The 19,232-nt window shown below is 44.3% G+C and overlaps 1 protein-coding gene across 1 annotated transcript in view; it reads right to left on the reverse strand.

Annotated features, from left to right (window-relative positions):
- LOC124776770 (mitochondrial proton/calcium exchanger protein) overlaps nucleotides 1-19,232 on the reverse strand; it is a 106,784-nt gene that overhangs the window by 15,272 nt on the left and 72,280 nt on the right. The window contains exons 5-8 of the mRNA XM_047251946.1: nucleotides 18,803-19,006; nucleotides 18,475-18,726; nucleotides 18,252-18,398; nucleotides 7,861-7,968 (exon numbers count right to left, since the gene is read on the reverse strand). Of these exons, the coding sequence (XP_047107902.1) occupies nucleotides 7,861-7,968; nucleotides 18,252-18,398; nucleotides 18,475-18,726; nucleotides 18,803-19,006 (711 nt within the window). The remainder of the gene's footprint in view (nucleotides 1-7,860; nucleotides 7,969-18,251; nucleotides 18,399-18,474; nucleotides 18,727-18,802; nucleotides 19,007-19,232) is intronic.

The following is a 19,232-nucleotide window of genomic DNA, read 5'->3' on the forward strand; positions in this document are numbered from 1 at the left end:
TTACAAAACTGAGAACTGTCTAAAGCTGCCATTTAACTGTGGTGAATTTTGCTACTTGGTAGAACAACACATTTAAGAATAATGGCTAAGACTAAAAGGATAATTTAAAAGAATGTTGATACGATATTACTTCAGAATAATACATTTCAAGTTTTTGTGTGCACTGCGAACTCTGTCCACATTTGCAAATTACGTAACAGTGTTATGCAAAATTACTCATTCTTTGCTAAATGAAAGACTATGAATTACCCAGAAGTAACTTACTACAATAGAGAACAACTATTTATGAATATTTGCATTTCTAAAATTAGGAACAGTTAGCGCTACAGTGAGTAACGCAACACTAATCATTACAGGAACTGTTTTGCAAACTATTAACTTTTATGTACAAGTGTTTAGTACAAATTATTTTGCCGACTTTTCTGATTAAGTCATGGTATTAACATGTTTTTAAATCTGAGCTTCAGCCAGTGATTTTGGTCCCATTCTTGTCCAATTACAATTCAGTGATTAGTTTAAAAATACAGTTAATAAACAATTAATAATCATATAGTTATTTTTGCTCACATAGTGAGCTGGCAACCATTCTTATGTAATTTGCGATCCAAAATTATAACCAATTCAGTTTGTTTATTTCAAAATTCATTAAATATTTCTTATTTTTATCTTCTTTTGTCAAAATTTCTTTCAATCATTATCATGCGAAATTAGTCACATGTTAACAATTCAGCTAGAACAGTATCTGCACTTGTCTGGATATTTGTATTTCTTCGGAATATATGCCTTTCCCAAACAACATAGAATATTAGTTGTGCATGTAATTTAGAAATTCTCACTAACTGGAAGTATAGGTCTGTTATATTATCAAGTCACTGTAGATTGATTCTGGCCTTGGGACACAGACAGTTATCCTGCTTGAATATGCCATTGCTGTTGGGGCAGACATCAAGCATGAAGGGATGCAGGTAGTCTGCAATAATGTTCATATGTGCTTCATTACTATCACATAGCTCATGGAAGTACAGGCGAATATTTTCTATAGTATAACCTGCTCACTATCGTCTATGGGTAATACCTGTGAGTAATAATCAAAATTGTCCTGGGTTCCAGCTTAGATCCCAACCACTACTTAAATTTTTCACAATATCATTAGCAATGGCTACTGAATTTTTCCAGTATAAGGAATGACCCTTGTTCTGACAAGTACTATCAAAGAGGAAAGAAGAGTGGAAGAGGCTCATGGCACCCCCTTATCCGTGGGGTGCGAAACTCATCCTGCAAGATGGAAAAAATAGCAATGATCAATGGCATGAGGATGCAGAAGACAATGGAAACCACAGCATTACAGACAATGTGAACCATAGGAAATGTGGCTTGTGCTCAAAAAAGTGCCATGATCTCTCCATTAGCAACAGACTCCAGAGTAGTCCCCTATTCAGATTTCTAGGAGGAGACTGTCAATGGGGAGATGTCCACATGAAAAAGTCTGAGGAAAAAAAATTAACAAAATAGTAACATTCTATGAGTCAGAGTGTGAAATGTCAGACTTCTGAATGTGGTAGGAAAATTAGAAAATCTGGAAAAGGAAATGTGAAGACTCACTCTACATACAGTAGGGAATGGTGAAGTGAAATGGAAAGAAGATACGAATTACTTATCAGATGATTACAGGATAATATCTACAGCAGTAGAAAATGGTATAATTGGAGTAGCATTTGTTATGAATAGGAAGGTAGGGCTAAGAGTGAGCTACCTTGCAAAATTTCATTGCAGAAATGGTCCATTAGCATTGAAAGTAATTCCAACAACATTAGTTCAGGTTTACTTGCTGATGTTAAAAGCTGAAGATGAGAGGATAGAGAATGTTATGCAGCTGTTGACCTTATAATTCGCTGTGTAGAGGGTAGACAAAAATCTCAATCATGGGTAATTGGAGTACAATAGTAGAAGGAACAGAAGATAGGGTTCCAGGAGAATATAGGCTTGGAAATACGAATGAGAGAGGAGAAAGACTAATACAGTTCTGCAGTAAACTTCAATTGGTAACAGCAAGTAGACTGTTCAAATATCACAAGCGGGGGTGACATACTTGGAAAAGTCTGGAGACAAAGGAAGGTACCACCCGGAGTACATCACGTTCAAATCAAGATCCCTAAATCATATACTGGATTGCAAAGTGTACCTACAAGCAGATACAGACTTAGACCAAAATTTAGCAATGATGAAGAGAAGGCTGAAGTTTAAGAGAATCGTCAGGAAGAATCACCGTGGAAAAAATTGGGATACTGAAGTAGTACTGGGAAATGATGGGATATGTTTGAAGTTCTCTAAGGTTGTAGATAGTATGATAATGAATACCATGGTAGGGAGTTAACATGAAGAACACCGAGATCTCCGAAAAGGGCAATCATAGAAATTGAACAGTCAGTTTAGTGCAAGAAAGATAATTATGAAGACACCTTGGATAACAGAACAACAACTGCAACTCATCATCGAAAGAAATAAATACAAAAACAGGGTTATGGTAATAAATGTTATTTAGGAATGAAATAAGTAGGGAAGCTAAGGCTGCAGAAAAAATGTTGGGGTGGGAGAGAGTGAGTGCGGGGGTGGGGGGGTGGGGGAGAGAGAGAGAGAGAGAGAGAGAGAGAGAGAGAGAGAGAGAGGGGAGAGAGAGTTTTTGGAGAGAGGGAGAGAGAGAGAGAGGGAGAGTTTTTGGGAGGGAGAGAGAGAGAGACAGAGAGGGAGAGAGAGAGAGGGAGAGTTTTTGGGAGAGAGAGAGAGAGAGTGAGTTTTTGGGGGGGAGAGAGAGTTTTTGGGGGGGAGAGAGAGTTTTTTTGGGGGGGAGAGAGAGTTTTTGGGGGGGGAGAGAGAGTTTTTGGGGGGGGAGAGAGAGTTTTTGGGGGGGAGAGAGAGTTTTTGGGGGGGAGAGAGAGTTTTTGGGGGGGAGAGAGAGTTTTTGGGGGGAGAGAGAGTTTTGGGGGGGGAGAGAGAGTTTTTGGGGGGGAGAGAGAGTTTTTGGGGGGGAGAGAGAGTTTTTGGGGGGGAGAGAGAGTTTTTGGGGGGGGAGAGTGAGTTTTTGGGGGGGGAGAGTGAGTTTTTGGGGGGGGAGAGTGAGTTTTTGGGGGGGAGAGTGAGTTTTTGGGGGGGAGAGTGAGTTTTTGGGGGGGAGAGTGAGTTTTTGGGGGGAGAGTGAGTTTTTGGGGGGGAGAGTGAGTTTTTGGGGGAGAGAGTGAGTTTTTGGGGGAGAGAGTGAGTTTTTGGGGGAGAGAGTGAGTTTTTGGGGGAGAGAGTGAGTTTTTGGGGGAGAGAGTGAGTTTTTGGGGGAGAGAGTGAGTTTTTGGGGGAGAGAGTGAGTTTTTGGGGGAGAGAGTGAGTTTTTGGGGGAGAGAGTGTTGTTTTTTTTGGGGGAGAGAGTGAGTTTTTGGGGGAGAGAGAGAGTTTTTGGGGGGAGAGAGAGAGTTTTTGGGGGAGAGAGAGAGTTTTTGGGGGAGGAGAGAGAGTTTTTGGGGGAGAGAGAGAGTTTTTGGGGGAGAGAGAGAGTTTTTGGGGGAGAGAGAGAGTTTTTGGGGGAGAGAGAGAGTTTTTGGGGGGAGAGAGAGAGTTTTTGGGGGAGAGAGAGAGTTTTTGGGGGAGAGAGAGAGTTTTTGGGGGGAGAGAGAGTTTTTGGGGGGGAGAGAGAGTTTTTGGGGGGAGAGAGAGGTTTTTGGGGGGGAGAGAGAGTTTTTGGGGGAGAGAGAGAGTTTTTGGGGGAGAGAGAGAGTTTTTGGGGGGGAGAGAGAGTTTTTGGGGGGGGAGAGAGAGTTTTTGGGGGGGAGAGAGAGTTTTTGGGGGGGAGAGAGAGTTTTTGGGGGGGAGAGAGAGTTTTTGGGGGGGGAGAGAGAGTTTTTGGGGGGGAGAGAGAGTTTTTGGGGGGGAGAGAGAGTTTTTTGGGGGGGGAGAGAGAGTTTTTGGGGGGGAGAGAGAGTTTTTGGGGGGGAGAGAGAGTTTTTGGGGGGGAGAGAGAGTTTTTGGGGGGGAGAGAGAGTTTTTGGGGGGGAGAGAGAGTTTTTGGGGGGGAGAGAGAGTTTTTGGGGGGAGAGAGAGTTTTTGGGGGGGAGAGAGTGTTTTTGGGGGGGAGAGAGAGTTTTTGGGGGGGAGAGAGAGTTTTTGGGGGGGAGAGAGAGTTTTTGGGGGGGAGAGAGAGTTTTTGGGGGGGAGAGAGAGTTTTTGGGGGGGGGGAGAGAGTTTTTGGGGGGGGGAGAGAGTTTTTGGGGGGGGGGAGAGAGTTTTTGGGGGGGGGAGAGAGTTTTTGGGGGGGGGGAGAGAGTTTTGGGGGGGGGAGAGAGTTTTTGGGGGGGGAGAGAGTTTTTGGGGGGGGGAGTGTTTTTGGGGGGGAGAGAGAGTTTTTGGGGGGGAGAGAGAGTTTTTGGGGGGGGAGAGAGAGTTTTTGGGGGGGAGAGAGAGTTTTTGGGGGGGAGAGAGAGTTTTTGGGGGGGAGAGAGAGTTTTTGGGGGGGAGAGAGAGTTTTTGGGGGGGAGAGAGAGTTTTTGGGGGAGAGAGAGTTTTTGGGGGGAGAGAGAGTTTTTGGGGGGGAGAGAGAGTTTTTGGGGGAGAGAGAGTTTTTGGGGAGAGAGAGTTTTTGGGGGAGAGAGAGTTTTTGGGGGGAGAGAGAGTTTTTGGGGGGAGAGAGAGTTTTGGGGGAGAGAGAGTTTTTGGGGGAGAGAGAGTTTTTGGGGGAGAGAGAGTTTTTGGGGGAGAGAGAGTTTTTGGGGGAGAGAGAGTTTTTGGGGAGAGAGTTTTGGGAGAGAGTTTTTGGGGGAGAGAGAGTTTTTGGGGGAGAGAGAGTTTTTGGGGGAGAGAGAGTTTTTGGGGGGAGAGAGAGTTTTTGGGGGAGAGAGAGTTTTTGGGGGAGGAGAGAGTTTTTGGGGGAGAGAGAGTTTTTGGGGGAGAGAGAGTTTTTGGGGAGAGAGAGTTTTTGGGGGAGAGAGAGTTTTTGGGGGAGAGAGAGTTTTTGGGGGAGAGAGAGTTTTTGGGGGAGAGAGAGTTTTTGGGGGAGAGAGAGTTTTTGGGGGAGAGAGAGTTTTTGGGGAGAGAGAGTTTTTGGGGGAGAGAGAGTTTTTGGGGGGAGAGAGAGTTTTTGGGGGAGAGAGAGTTTTTGGGGGAGAGAGAGTTTTTGGGGGAGAGAGAGTTTTGGGGGAGAGTGAGTTTTGGGGGAGAGTGAGTTTTTGGGGGAGAGTGAGTTTTTGGGGGAGAGTGAGTTTTTGGGGGAGAGTGAGTTTTTGGGGGAGAGTGAGTTTTTGGGGGAGAGTGAGTTTTTGGGGAGAGTGAGTTTTTGGGGGAGAGTTAGTTTTTGGGGGAGAGTGGGGGGGGAGAGCGGAGGAAGTGGGGGGGAGAGCGGAGGAAGTGGGGGGGGAGAGCGGAGGAAGTGGGGGGGGGAGAGCGGAGGAAGTGGGGGGGGGGAGAGCGGAGGAAGTGGGGGGGGGAGAGCGGAGGAAGTGGGGGGGGGGAGAGCGGAGGAAGTGGGGGGGGAGAGCGGAGGAAGTGGGGGGGAGAGCGGAGGAAGTGGGGGGGGAGAGCGGAGGAAGTGGGGGGAGAGAGTGGAGGAAGTGGGGGGAGAGAGTGGAGGAAGTGGGGGAGAGAGTGGAGGAAGTGAGGGAGAGAATGGGGAGGTGGGAGAGAGGGGAAGAGGGGTGAGAGGGGTCTGTCACAGGGAGAGGGTGGCTGGTGCAGGGAGAGGGACTGGGGGGTGAGTGGTTGAACAGCTCTGAGCAAGGGGGCCAGTGTGCCAACTAGGAATGCAGGAGGGGAGGCGGGGGTGGCAGGTGTATGAGCTTGGCACATAATGCATGAATGTACGTGCCAGTGGGGAGTAACGTACGCTGAAGGGAATTGTGGATGCGAACTGGGAGGGGGTGACGGGACGGAGGAAAGGAGAAACTGTTAGGCGGAGTGTGCATGTTATCTCAGTTTGAGGCCAGGACAACTACAGTACCAGAGGATGTGTTTTAAGAATATCACCAACATCTGCATAGTGGAGAGAAACTGATGGTAGAGGAAAGGATCCTGGTGGTACAGGTTCTGAAGCAACCACTTAAATTGATGTGCTCAGCTACACGTTCTGCCACTGGGTTGTCAACTTAGTTCTTGGCGGCAGTTTGATAGTGGCCATTCATCCCGAATGACAGCTGGTAGTTACATTGACATAAAAAGCTGTGAAGTGTTTGCAGCAGCAGAGTTTTTACATGACATGGCTGCTTTTTACAGGTGGCCTGGCCTCTGATGAGGTAGCCAGTGAGAGGACTGGAGTAGGAGGTGCTGCAAGAGTAGATTGGGGGCAAGTCTTGCACCTTGATCAGGCACAGGGATATGATGCTTGTGGCAATGAATTGGGAGTGTGAGCAGCATACGGAAGGACTTGGATGTTGTGTATGTTTGATGTGCAAAGAAACCCATTTTAGGAGTAGTGGGAAGTACCTTGGGTAGGACATCCCTCATTTCAGGGCAAAGTGAGAGATATTCAAAATCCTGAAGAAGGATGTAATTCAGTTGTCCAGTCCAGGATGATAACGCATGCTGAGGGAGGAGGCGCTCCTTTGCAGCCAATTCTTGGAGGTGGTGGAAGGGTTGGGTGAGTGTGACAATACCGCATGGGAAATCTGCTTGTGGACTAGGTTTGGGAGTATTGGCTGTTCATGAAGGCCTTCAGAATACTGGACAATGAAGTTCCCATCACTGCAGATACGTTGTCCATGGGCAGCTAGCCTGTATGGGAGGGAATTTTGGTGTGGGGAAAAATGGCAGCTATTGAAATGCAGATACTGTTGTTAGTTAGGGGGTTTATTGTGGACTCATTTGTGTGTGTGTGTGTGTGTGTGTGTGTGTGCCCACTAGCTCATCAAAGGATTGCTCTGAAAGCTAGTAAGTTTTCTTTTTGTGTGTGCCTATTAATAATTCAATGCTTCTGCTTTAAATGGAGTGGTCTCCTTTGATCAGATGTACCAGGTGATCAAAAAGTTAGTATAAATTTGAAACTTAATAAACCACGGAATAATGTAGACAGAGAGGTACAAATTAACACACATGCTCGGAATGACATGGGGTTTTACTAAAACAAACAAAATGTATTGCTAGACGCGTAAAAGATCTCTTGCGCCCGTCGTTTGGTGATCGTGTGCTCAGTCGCCACTTTCATCATGCTTGGCCTCCCAGTCCCCAGAACTCAGTCCGGGCGATTATTGGCTTTGGGGTTAACTGAAGTCGCAAGTGTATCGTGATTGACCGACATCTCTAGGGATGCTGAAAGACAACATCCGACGCCAATGCCTCACCATAACTCCGGACATGCTTTACAGTGCTGTTCACAACATTATTCCTTGACTACAGCTATTGTTGAGGAATGATGGTGGACATATTGAGCATTTCCTGTAAAGATCATCATCTTTGCTTTGTCTTACTTTGTTATGCTAATTATTGCTATTCTGATCAGATGAAGCGCCATCTGTCAGAAATTTTTTGAACTTTTTTTTTTTTTTTTTTTTTTTTTTTTTTTTTTTTTTTTTTTGTTATAATAAAACCCTATGCAATTCCAAGCATGTGTGTCAATTTGTACCTCTCTATCTACATTATTCTGTGATTTATTCAGTTTTCAAATTTATACTGACTTTTTGATTACCCGGTATTTACATTCTATAAGAACTTTCCTACAACATTCATACCATCCAGAAGTTTTAGTAAATTTTCCTTGTCATGTAAAGAATAGGTGTGCATTTATTAAATAAAATAAAATAAATGTCTGTCTACTTACAGCACCCGTCTAAACTTCTATTTGCTAATGTTATATTTACATTAATAAATGGAACTACAACATTTTACACTCACTTCTTTCTTCAATCCTTCTTTTGTGCAGACATCAACAGCAGGGATCTCAATGACACCCGTGTCACATGTCATAACAGGAGCTTTGTCACAAATTTCTTCAGTTTCTTTCTGCAAGGAAAAAAAAAAACTTGCTATTCATTTACTATGCCAAACAAAGAATAATGTAGAAAGTACATTTAAAAAAATGTGGGACTGCTAAAGCTGGACTTATTTACAAGCAAAGCACACATAGGACCAACCAATTCAATATCAAAGTAAAACAAAGTCTCATTTTTTTCTTTTAGAATTAGAAAAAGTTGTAGCTGATGCAATTTTCTATGTTGGTCCTGAAATTTCTTCACATAATTGATTAGGTTCTAAGATACAAATAGAACTGGCAACATAGTTGTTATCCTGGGAAAATAGACCATAATATGGAAATTATCAAGCCATGTATTTCCTGTGAGCATTACCAATCTGGCTCCCAACCCAACATCCTCCACCTTTCCCTCTTCTTAAAATTTATACAGACCATAGTTAAAATACTTAATCCAGGATGGAATAACAACAATATGAATTAAGTTAGATTACTACTTCCAACAAAGGAGAAGAGCTGAGCAGCAGATAGGCACTTTTACAAGTAGACTAAACTATAGGTGTTTCTGAAGAGGACAGATGCTATGGGTGCAAGTTGTGTGTGTATGAATGTGTGTGTTTTTCTAAATCCGGAGGAGGATTTTGTCTAATAGCTTAGTCTACTTTTGAATGTGACTGACTGCCACTCAATGTCTCCTCTATGTGGCAGGAGGCAGCCTATCCCAGTTCATATTGTTATTAAGAAGTTTTACCTTTTAGCATAAGTTTTAACTTTGAGTTCAGACAGGAATAGTTATTATTTTTTACCACTTGGTACTGAGTCATTTTAATCCTGTACAATCTTAGCATCTATTTCTCCAGCATTCACAATCGAAGCATTTCCTTCACTTTTTTCTTCCTCCTATGAAGAAATACTGTAATTCTTACAAAGGTGGCAAAGGACTGGAAGATTAGAATGGAATGGATGGTACCTAGAAAAGAGGGTATAAAAATGAACACTGAAAGTAAAACACAGGTAATAGAGTTTAATCAAATAAAATCGAGTGATGCTGGAGGAATTATATCACGAAATAAGACACCAAAAGTAGTAAACGAGTTCTATTATCCAGCAAACAACAGAAGTAAAGAGGCTATGAAAGGCAGACTTGAAACTGCAAGAAAAGGTTTTCTGCAAGAGAGTAATTTATTAACATCAGATATAAATTTTAAGAACTCAATTTATTTTCTGAATCCATTTATTTACAGTGCAGCCTTATATGACAGTATATCATGAGTAGCGTGTTCAGAGGTTCTACTGATATGAGTGAATTCCTGGACCATTGGTACTTTGTGTGTTTCATTCCAAATAATCAGCCACATGGATGGCTCTGTCATTTACTATGATACAGTATGCCACTTAACGTTTTACCTCTTTTTGGGCATATCATTAGATGTTGATGACCTTTTACTGCACCACACTCACAGGAGTGGGTGTCTTTACACCCCCATTTTTTCAGGTTGGTACTGCACTGTGCGAAGCCAATTCTTAAGCAGTTAAGTGCCCTCCAAGTTAGAAACAGTAGGTGATTCCCAGCAGCCAGTTGTTCTTTAGGCTTTATTAGCATCTGAGTAATACAGCTTTGCCATTAATTTTCTCACTGTATTTCAGGAGGCTCATACACAGGGTTTGTCATTTGCATAAAACTTCCATATAAATGCTGCCTATGATCATCAGGTTGTTTCCTTCTTTCAGACTCAGCTGAAACTTGCCTTCTGATTGTGGGTGGAACTACCATATGCTGACGATGGGGTACATTTGTTCTTAACTGGACTGTGTGTGCTGTCTCATTAATTGCTACATTGACATATTTGGCATGCGCAATTGTACCATACAGGTGCTGTGTAATCTGCTGGAGGGAAACATAGTGTGAGAACGAATTTCAGGTTCAGCTCTGCATACCGTGCTGGTGAGTTTTCAGATGATATTTCCTTGCACATACTTTTCCAGTAACGTTTTGACACTGCTTCTGAAATGTCAGAGTTCTATCAAGTCGGATACTCTAATAATTCGGTGATTTATCAGGATTCAGCTCCTGACTCACCACATCACTTTCAAGTGCCTGTGTGCATCTTTTTCTAATGTGGAAGGCACACACTTGACTTTTACAGGGATTGGCTTGGGGAAGATTTTTTCTAAAGTAGAAAGCTAAGTCTTCAAGAGTCCAAACCAATTTACCTCCCCCCCTTTCTCAATGATTTTCTTGGTATCACAGACATATATAATGTCTTGTCTAGGCATTCATAGGTTGATCATTTGTACAGACATTATATGAAATTAGTGACAGGACAGTGCCTTGGGTAGGCCATTATTTGACTTTTCCTACAGCTATTCCTCCCCTGTAGTGGTTTATTAACGAGAATTTCCATTAATTTTGTAATTCAGAAGTCCTTAGTAATGTTATGAAATTTAACAAGCAGCTGTTGGTGGTTGACAGTATGATAGGTAGCCGGGAGATACATAAAAGCAACTCCAATTATCTGCTTCCATTCAAAGCTGTCCTCTATGTGTTGGGTGAGATTGATTATTTGGCCAAACATGATTTACCAAGCACAAATCCCAATTGTTCTGGTCCAAGTTTGGTCTCTACAGTGCCACAAATTCAGTTAAAAGAACCATTATTTCAAGTGCCTTGTAGAGATGACACAGAAGTAACACAGGCCTAAAGCTTTGTGGAACTGTAGGTTCTTTCCCTGGTTTTAGCACGTCTGTCACCTTGACGTTCCTCTGGAGTTTCAGAATATGCATGGTAGTCACGCGACTATTCATAAACTTTATAACCCATTTTAGAATTGCATGTCCTAAATATTTTTTTTCCCCAGTGTGGATATCATCCAAGCCAGCAGCTTTTTGCTTCTTTATTTGGTGGATCGTTCTTCTTAACACTCTAATACAGAGTGACGTGGCAAGGGTGTCTACTCCATTACTAATATCACACTGGATTTTCCCTCTTTCATCACTTTAGATCATATTTCCCCATTTAACAGAAGGCAGTAAGCTATCCTGACTTACTCCAGTCAGATCAGGTGCTGGAGTTAAGGATCACTGCAGAGAGCTTTTTACGATGCGTGCACACTTGCCAGCTGTTTTGTTTCATGTCAAGATTAATTACTTTCAGTCCAATTCTTCTGTAAAATCCTTTCTTTTGCTTTTTCAAAATTAAAGCATATCTTAAAAGATACAACTTCAGATCCAACAGCCACATTGACTATGCAAGTTGTTGGTCCTTGTTTCATCTATGGTAGCAAGTTTCCCACAATTTTTTTGTCTAGCAACTCATTCTGTCACTAACAAAGATATTGTCTGGGTAGTATCCTCTGTGCCTTCTTCTGCTGTTGTAGGATGTAGACTATTTTGCATCACATATTACTTTTAAATCTACTCTCAGCCCACTGTTCTAGTCTCTCACCATTTGTATGTTTCAGAGTACCCCCAGGACGTGCTATGCCAGTTAAAATCACCTATAACAAATGACAAGAAACTCCAAGTAGGAATATCAACAACATAGGATAAGAGAGATTGCCACTTACTGTAAAGAAGACATTTCAAGTTGCAGATAAGCACAACTAAAAGACATTTACATCAAGCTTTTGGCCACAGACTTCATCAGTAAAAGACACATACACACTATTCAACCACTCAAGGAAGCGCGCATGCACACACAAACACACAAGACTGCCAACTCCAGCATCTCAGACTGGAATGCAACTATCACATGGGGTGCAAGCAGCAATCTGGGGAAGGGGGGGGGGGCAGGGATACTAGTCTACAGTAGGGAGAGAGACAAATTCTGTCTGGTGGAATGTGCAGGGACTAGACTGCCAACAGGCGCAGCATCAGGAGGCTTTGGGGTGGGGAGGTGGCGGAAAAACAAGCAAAAAAGAAGAGTAGTGGGGAAAGACAGGTGGATGCGTTAGCAGAGGGCTGCAAATAAACAAGGTGGTAGATGAGAATGGGGAAGACGTGACAGGACAAATGGAAACTGTTGGGTGGAGGGTGCAGGGATGGTATCTTAACATGGGTTGAGGTCGGGATAAATACGGGAGCGGAGAATGTGTTGTAAGGACAACTCCCATCTGTGAAACTCAGAACAGCTGGCAGTGGAGGGAATGATCCAGATGGCTCGGGTGGTGGAGCAACCACTGAAATCAAGTGTGTTATGTTCAGGGACTACTTGGATCTTGGTCACAGTTTGGAAGTGGCTATTCATCATGGTGGACAGCTGGTTGGCAGTCATACCAGTAGAAAAAGCTGGGCAATGACTGTAGCAGAGCTAGTACATGACATGGTTGCTTTCACAGGTAGCCCGGCTGCTGATGGGGTAGGATAAACCTGTGACAGGACTGGAATAGGAACTGCTGGGTGGGTGGATTGGGCAGGTTTTGTGCCTCGGTGTTCCACAATGGTATGATCCTTGTGGCAAGGGGTTGAGATAGGGAGTAGGCTGGTATGTTGTAGAGGTTGAGTGTGTTATGCAATACCACTTTAGGAGGAGTGGGAAGTATCTCGGGTAGGATGGCCCTCATTTTGGGGCACAATGATAGGTAATCAAAGTCCTGGTGAAGGATGTGGTTCAGTTGTTCCAGTCTGGGTTGGTAATGGATGATGAAGAGGACACTGCTTCATGACTGGTTCTTGGGGGTAGTGGGAGGGTTGGAGGTGTGAGGGGAAATGGGACGGGAAATCTGTTTGTGGACTAGGTCTGGGGAATGGTTTCTGTCTGTAAAAGCCTTGGTAAGAACCACAACATACTGAGGAAGGGACTTCTTGCCGCTGCAGATAACGCCGTCCCCGCGTGGACGGGCTGTGTGGGTGGGATTTTTTGTTGTGAAAGGGATGACAGCTGTCAAAATGCAGGTACTGTTGTGGTTGACAGGTTTAATGTTGAGAGGGGTGCAGATGGAGCCAGCAGAGAGAAGCAGCTCAACATCTGAGAAGATTGCATGCTGGGTTATGGAGGACCATGTGAAGCGATAGGAGAGGTGTTGAGGTTGTGAAGGAACTCTGATAGGGTGTCTTGGCCCCGAGTCCAGTTTATGAAAATATCATCGGAGAACCTGAACCTGGATAAGGGTTTGGTGTTTTGGGAGGCTAGGAAGGCCATATGGCCCATAAAAAGGTTGGCATAGGAGGATGCCATGCTGGTGCCCATGGCTGTGTCACAGATTTGTTCATATACCTTCCCTTCAAGTGAGAAGTAGTTGTGGGTTAGGATACAGTTAGTAAGATGTATGAGAAAAAGAGGTATTGGGTTTGGAGTCTGAAGGATGTTGGGAAATGTAGTGTTCAATAGGGGTGAGACCATGGGCATAAGGGATGTTGGTGCATAGGGAGGTGGCATCAACAGTGACAAGTAGGGATCCAGGAAGTAAGGGGTTGGGGTTGGTGCAGAATCAATGAAGGAAGAACCCAGCCTTAACCTACAGCAACATACTGTCCCTGCACCCTTCATCCAACAGTTTCTATCCCCTCTGTGCTGTCATTTCCTCCCCATTCTCATCTCCCACCCTGTTAATCTGCAGCCCTGCCAGTACATCAGCCCATCTTTCCCCATTCCCCTCCTGTTTTGCTCCTTTTTCACCCACCTCCCTGCCCCGCAACCTCCTGATGCTGCACCCGTTCGCAGTCTAGCCCTGCATGCCCCACCAGACAGCATTCAACTCTCTCCCCACCCGGACACCACAATGCTTTCTCCTTCCCAAACCCCTCCAGACTGCTGCTTGTATTCCAAGAGACAGTTGCATTCCGGCCCAAGATGCTGGAGTTGGCAGTTGTGTGTGTGTGTGTGTGTGTGTGTGTGTGTGTGTGTGTGTGTGTGTGTGTGAGAGAGAGAGAGAGAGTGAGAGAGAGTTTCCATTGTTTGATTTTTGTCAAATGGCTTTTTTCCCTCATACAACCCTGTGATGTTTTCCTTTGTTACTCTTCTCTATAGCATTATTCTTCTCAGTGTCCGTTCTCTCTCTCTCTCTCTCTCTCTCTCTCCTTTCCTGTGTTTAATCATCGTCTACCACAGCGCATCTACTTCCGAGCTACACTGTATCAACGATTGTCCATGCACAACTCAATCTCCGTGACTGTGCAGACTGTTGATGCACCATCTAATGCCCCAGATTCTTTCCTTCTATAGTTATAATTATATTTATTCCATTGTTCCGACTTCACCCCTCATCCTGACGTACTTTAGCATTTTGTTTTCCACACCTGCCCTTGCCACACGAACTTTTGATACTCGACTTAACCCATCCCCTCTCTCTCCTCTTCACTTATTGCCCTGCACGAGCGTGCGCGCGAGAATGATTGCGCGCACCGCACACGCATCACACACGACCCATGTTTCTGTATTTTTTAATGTATTTGTGCATATTTTTACGGGATTTCACATATTTTTGTGTATTTTTTTACACATCTTTATGCATTTTTTCACTTATCCAGCTCCTCTCACAATCATCACCTATTTAGCCCATTTCTGCATCATTCCCGTTCCCTTTACACCATTCTTGCCACAACAGACCCTTTCTGCATCTTTCTGCCTCGGTTCAGAAAAGTATCCCTGGCTAAAACCCAGTCACACATCCTGTTTCTCAAAAGCTGCCTAATTCATGGAATTCCTCCAAACAGCCAAACTGCAAAGATCCCTTGAAAAAACACATCTCTGTGGTACTGGCATCCCAGAACCACCTCTGCTTCTTCCACACGGTACTACTGCACTGCAACCCCTACTCCGTTCATCACATCTTTCAAACTGAATCCCCTGCTCTCCAGCACATGGAGGAGTATCTCTGACACCACCTCCATAAGTTATCCAGCCTGCTGACATCCTATTGCCACCTTGGGGCACCACTATCCAACCATTATTGTACCTACAGTGTTTTCCTCGTCCACCCTCACAGCAGCTAAACGTTGCCTAGCTGACCTTTTCAACTTCCCACATCCCCCAAAACATTCTACCAACGCTCCATCAAATCCAGTGCCAAAACATACCCCTAACACAGTTATTAACCTTTCCACCAAAATCCTCAGCTCCAGAGAAGTTTCAGTCTTATCCAAAGGCCTCACCTTTAACCTCACACCTAAATTTAACCATGCTGGACTTATGAAAGATACACTCTCCTTCTCCAAATCCCAGAAATGGAAACACTTCGTCGCCAACCCCTGCAACCACAGCCAACCTAATTCCAACACTGAACCCTGCCTCTCCCTGTTCATACCACCATGCAACCATGATTCCCCCCCTCCCACCTGACCCACTGCTGGTCACCATCCAGGAATTCCTTACCTCCAGCTTAGTCTCACTATACTTCCCCATGTACCTACCTCAGAACACCAACTTTTCAGCAAAAGAAAGAATAGCTGTACACAACCTCAAAATTAATCCTGACCTACTCATCCTATCTGCAGACTAACTTTCCACCACTGTTGTTATGAATTTCAGTGACTATCTGGCAGAAGGCCTCTGCCAATTATCTGATTCCTACACCTATAAACTCTGCCAGAGTGATCCCATCCCAGCAGTCCAACACAAACTCCAATCCCTGATTAAAGCTTTAGGCCCTTCCCAGAACATCTCCCCTGAATCTGTTTCCCTCCTCCCCCCTACGACAACCTGCACACCCACCTTCTACATGTTCTCCAAAATACATAAACACAAGAACTCTGGATACCCCCATTGTGATTGGCTATTCTGCCCCAACTGAAAGAACATCAGCCCTCATTGACCAACACCTCCAACCAACTGCCCGTAATCTAGCCTCCCACAACAAAGACACCAACCACTTCCTTCACCGACTCTCCACCATCCCCAAACCATTACCTCCTGGATCCCTACTTGTCACTGTTGATGCCACCTCCCTAACACCAAAATCCCTCATGCCTATGATCTTACTGCTATTGAACACCTCCATAACACCAAAATCCCTCACACCTATGGTCTTACTGCTATTGAACACTACCTTTCCCAATGTCCTTCAGACTCCAAGCCCACTATCGCAGTCCTCATATACCTTACTCATTTGAAGGGAAATCTGCAGCACAGCCGTGGGATCCTGCTCCCGCATGGCACTCTCCTAGGCCAACTCTTTTTATGGGCCATCTAGAGGCCTTTCTAGCCTCCCAAATACCAAACCTTGTCTAGTTCAGTTTCATTAATGATATCTTCATGATCTGGACTCAGCACCAAGACACCCTACCTTCGTTTCCTAACAATCTCAACACCTTCTCTCCCACCCGCTTCACATGGTCCTCCTAAACCCAGCATGCCACTTCCTAGATGTTGACCTCCTCCTCTCTGATGGCTCCATCCACATCTCTGCACACATTAAACACACCGTTTTGACAGCTGTTATCCCTTTCACACAAAAAATTCCCTTCCATACAGCCCGGCCATCCGGGGAACAGCGTTATCTTCAGTGACAAGAAGTCCCTTGCTCAGTATGCTGATGGTCTCACCAAGGCCTTTACAGGTAGGCACTATTCCCCAGACCCAGTCCGCAAGCAGATCTCCTGTGCCATTTCCCCTTACACCCCCGATCCTCCCACCAACCCCAAGAACCAAACAAAACACAATGTCCCCTTATCACCCAGTACCACCCCAGACTGGAATAACTGAACCATATCCTTCACCTTGGCTTTGATTACATATCATCATGCCCTGAAATGAGGGTCATCCTACCCGAGATACTACCCACTCCTAAATTGGTATTACAGCACCCACCCAACCTCCACAATATCCTAGTCCACCCCTGTGCCACTCCCAATCCCAACCCCTTCCCACAAGGATTATACTGCTGTGGAACACCCAGGTGCAAAACCTGCCTAACCCACCCACTCAGTATTTCCTGTTTCAGTCGTCACAGGTTTATCCTACCCTATCAGCAACTGGGCTACCTGTGAAAGCAGCCATGTCATGTACCAGCTCTGCTGCAATCACAGCACAGCTTTTTATATTGGTATGACTACCAGCCAGTTGTCCACCATGATGTACAGCCTCTGCCAAACTGTGGCCACGATCAAAGTAGACCACCTGTGGCACAACATGCAGCTAAACTTAACACACTTTATTTCAATGGCTGCTTCACTACCCAACTCATCTGGATCCTTCCCTCAGCCACCAGCTTTTCCTAACTGTGCAGATGGAAATTATCCTTAAAACATGTTCTCCACTCCATAATTATCCCAACCTCAATCTATGGAACATACTGTCCCCACACCCTCCACCCAACAGTTTCCACTCCACCTGTTCTATCATCTCCTCCCCATTCTCATCTCCCACCCTGTTTATTTGCAGCCCTCTGCTAATGCATCCACCCACCTTTCCCCCACTCCTCTCCTTTTTTGCTCCTTTTCCCCCCCACCTCCCTGCTCCACAACCTTGTGATGCTGCGTCTATTGGCAGTCTAGCCCCTGTACACTCCACCGGACAGCATCTGTCTCTTTCCCCACCCGTACACTACCATCCCTTCCCCTTCCCCAGCCCCGTTCCCTCCAGACCGCTCCTTGCATCCCACGTGATAGTTGCATTCTGGCCCTAGATGCTGGAGTTGACTGTCATGTGCGGTTGAGGTGTGCTTGCTTGTGTATCTGAATGGTGTGTCTCTCTCTTATTGATGAAGGTTGTGTGCCAAAAACTTTTTGTAAGTAGCTGAAGATGCCAGAGACTGCAGTTTTTTTGTGTGTGTGTGTGTGTGTGTGTGTGTGTGTGTGTGTGTGTGGGGGGGGGGGGGGGGCAGCGGCACATGTATTGCAAAGGCCTTGTTGGCCAAAACTTATTTTGCAACAGTCTTTTCATTATGCGTATCAGTGGCTCGGCATCTCCGCTACATGGAGATGATATGATAAATAATATTGATACGATACATAAAGAATCATATAAGTTAAAGGCATATAAACTGCTAGGAAGAATACTCAGTACCAAGTTACAGAGCTCTGAAACCTTCGATTTTTCATCAAGACACTTCTCCTCTGAATCGAACAAGAAATACATCATAGCACCAATCTCCCATCATGAAAATTCCTCTGCTACATGTGACACTGTGGATCTGCAGATGACTTTAGATTTGGTTTTAAAGGGTTGTGCTTATATGGGTCTCCTATTAATGGGATCACAAGTTAGCAGAGCACAAGTTGCAGTGAACAGTGTTCACATGTTTTTAAGAATAAGGGGGAGAGTATTTTGCTTATGACTTAATCTTGGGTATTTTTACATTACATCACATGAAAAATAGAATTTACAACTGAGTTTTGCATGAATATGAACATTTATGTAAAAGTTACTTTATGTTACCTTGACAGAATCTGTTTTCTTCAATTCTTCTCTCATCTCTTGCCTTTCCTCCTTTATTTTGCGCTCTTCTTCTCTAATTACTTCTATCTTCATTTTGTTGTCTATCTTGCCTTCACGTTCACCAATTGCTGCTTCAGTTTGTGTTACCTGCACAGAAATTATTCACAAAAATAGAAAGATTCTTATTAATTTGCGAGAAATTCTGTTGGAAGAGATAGCTCACCAAAGTATCTGGCAAAGATGATATTGTCGCCTTTAGCTGATCACTTGTGGGTATTGTATCAGGCAACAGAAGAGCACGGGACAGCAACAATAGCGATGGAGGTACTTTCTTGTTCAGGCTCAAATCCAACCACTGAGCTAACTGTAATTTCATGCGCTCTTCTGACATACCATATGCTCTCATTCCACGGGCACGGCAAGCTTGTTGTAGTTCTGCAAGACTCAAGGAGTCTATTCCCTCTTTTTGAATAACCTGCAAATCCGTATAGATGATAGCACACAATTTACATTCTGTTACACTTATTAACTCAAAACAGAGTCACTTCTACCTTGTCATCAGCTGCCAAACTTCGGAGTCTCATTCTGAGCTGAAACCTAAGAAAATTGTTGGTTCCTATTGGCTGTATCTCAAGTACTCTACACAGAGCAGTCAGCTGAGCCCGTGACAACGAGTCTAATGTTATTTCATCCTCAAAGAGCTTTGAAAATTTCATTATTTCCTCATTTGTGGCCTGTTCACCAGATGTCCGGACCTAATAATACATAAGAAATAAAAGGATATACAAAACACTGTGAGAGAACACTAATTGTAAAATACAAGAAAATATGTAAATAACAACACAGGATTTGTCACACATCTTGGAAGTGGAATTTATAAACACTGGATGGTACAATTAAACTGACAGTGTTCTGAGTGCTTCAGTGTGAGCTGCATACCTCGCAGGATGCTGAAACAACATAGTTATGTTCATTAATTGG

This window comes from Schistocerca piceifrons, chromosome 1, assembly GCF_021461385.2.
Source record: "Schistocerca piceifrons isolate TAMUIC-IGC-003096 chromosome 1, iqSchPice1.1, whole genome shotgun sequence".
Classification (NCBI taxonomy): domain Eukaryota; kingdom Metazoa; phylum Arthropoda; class Insecta; order Orthoptera; family Acrididae; genus Schistocerca; species Schistocerca piceifrons.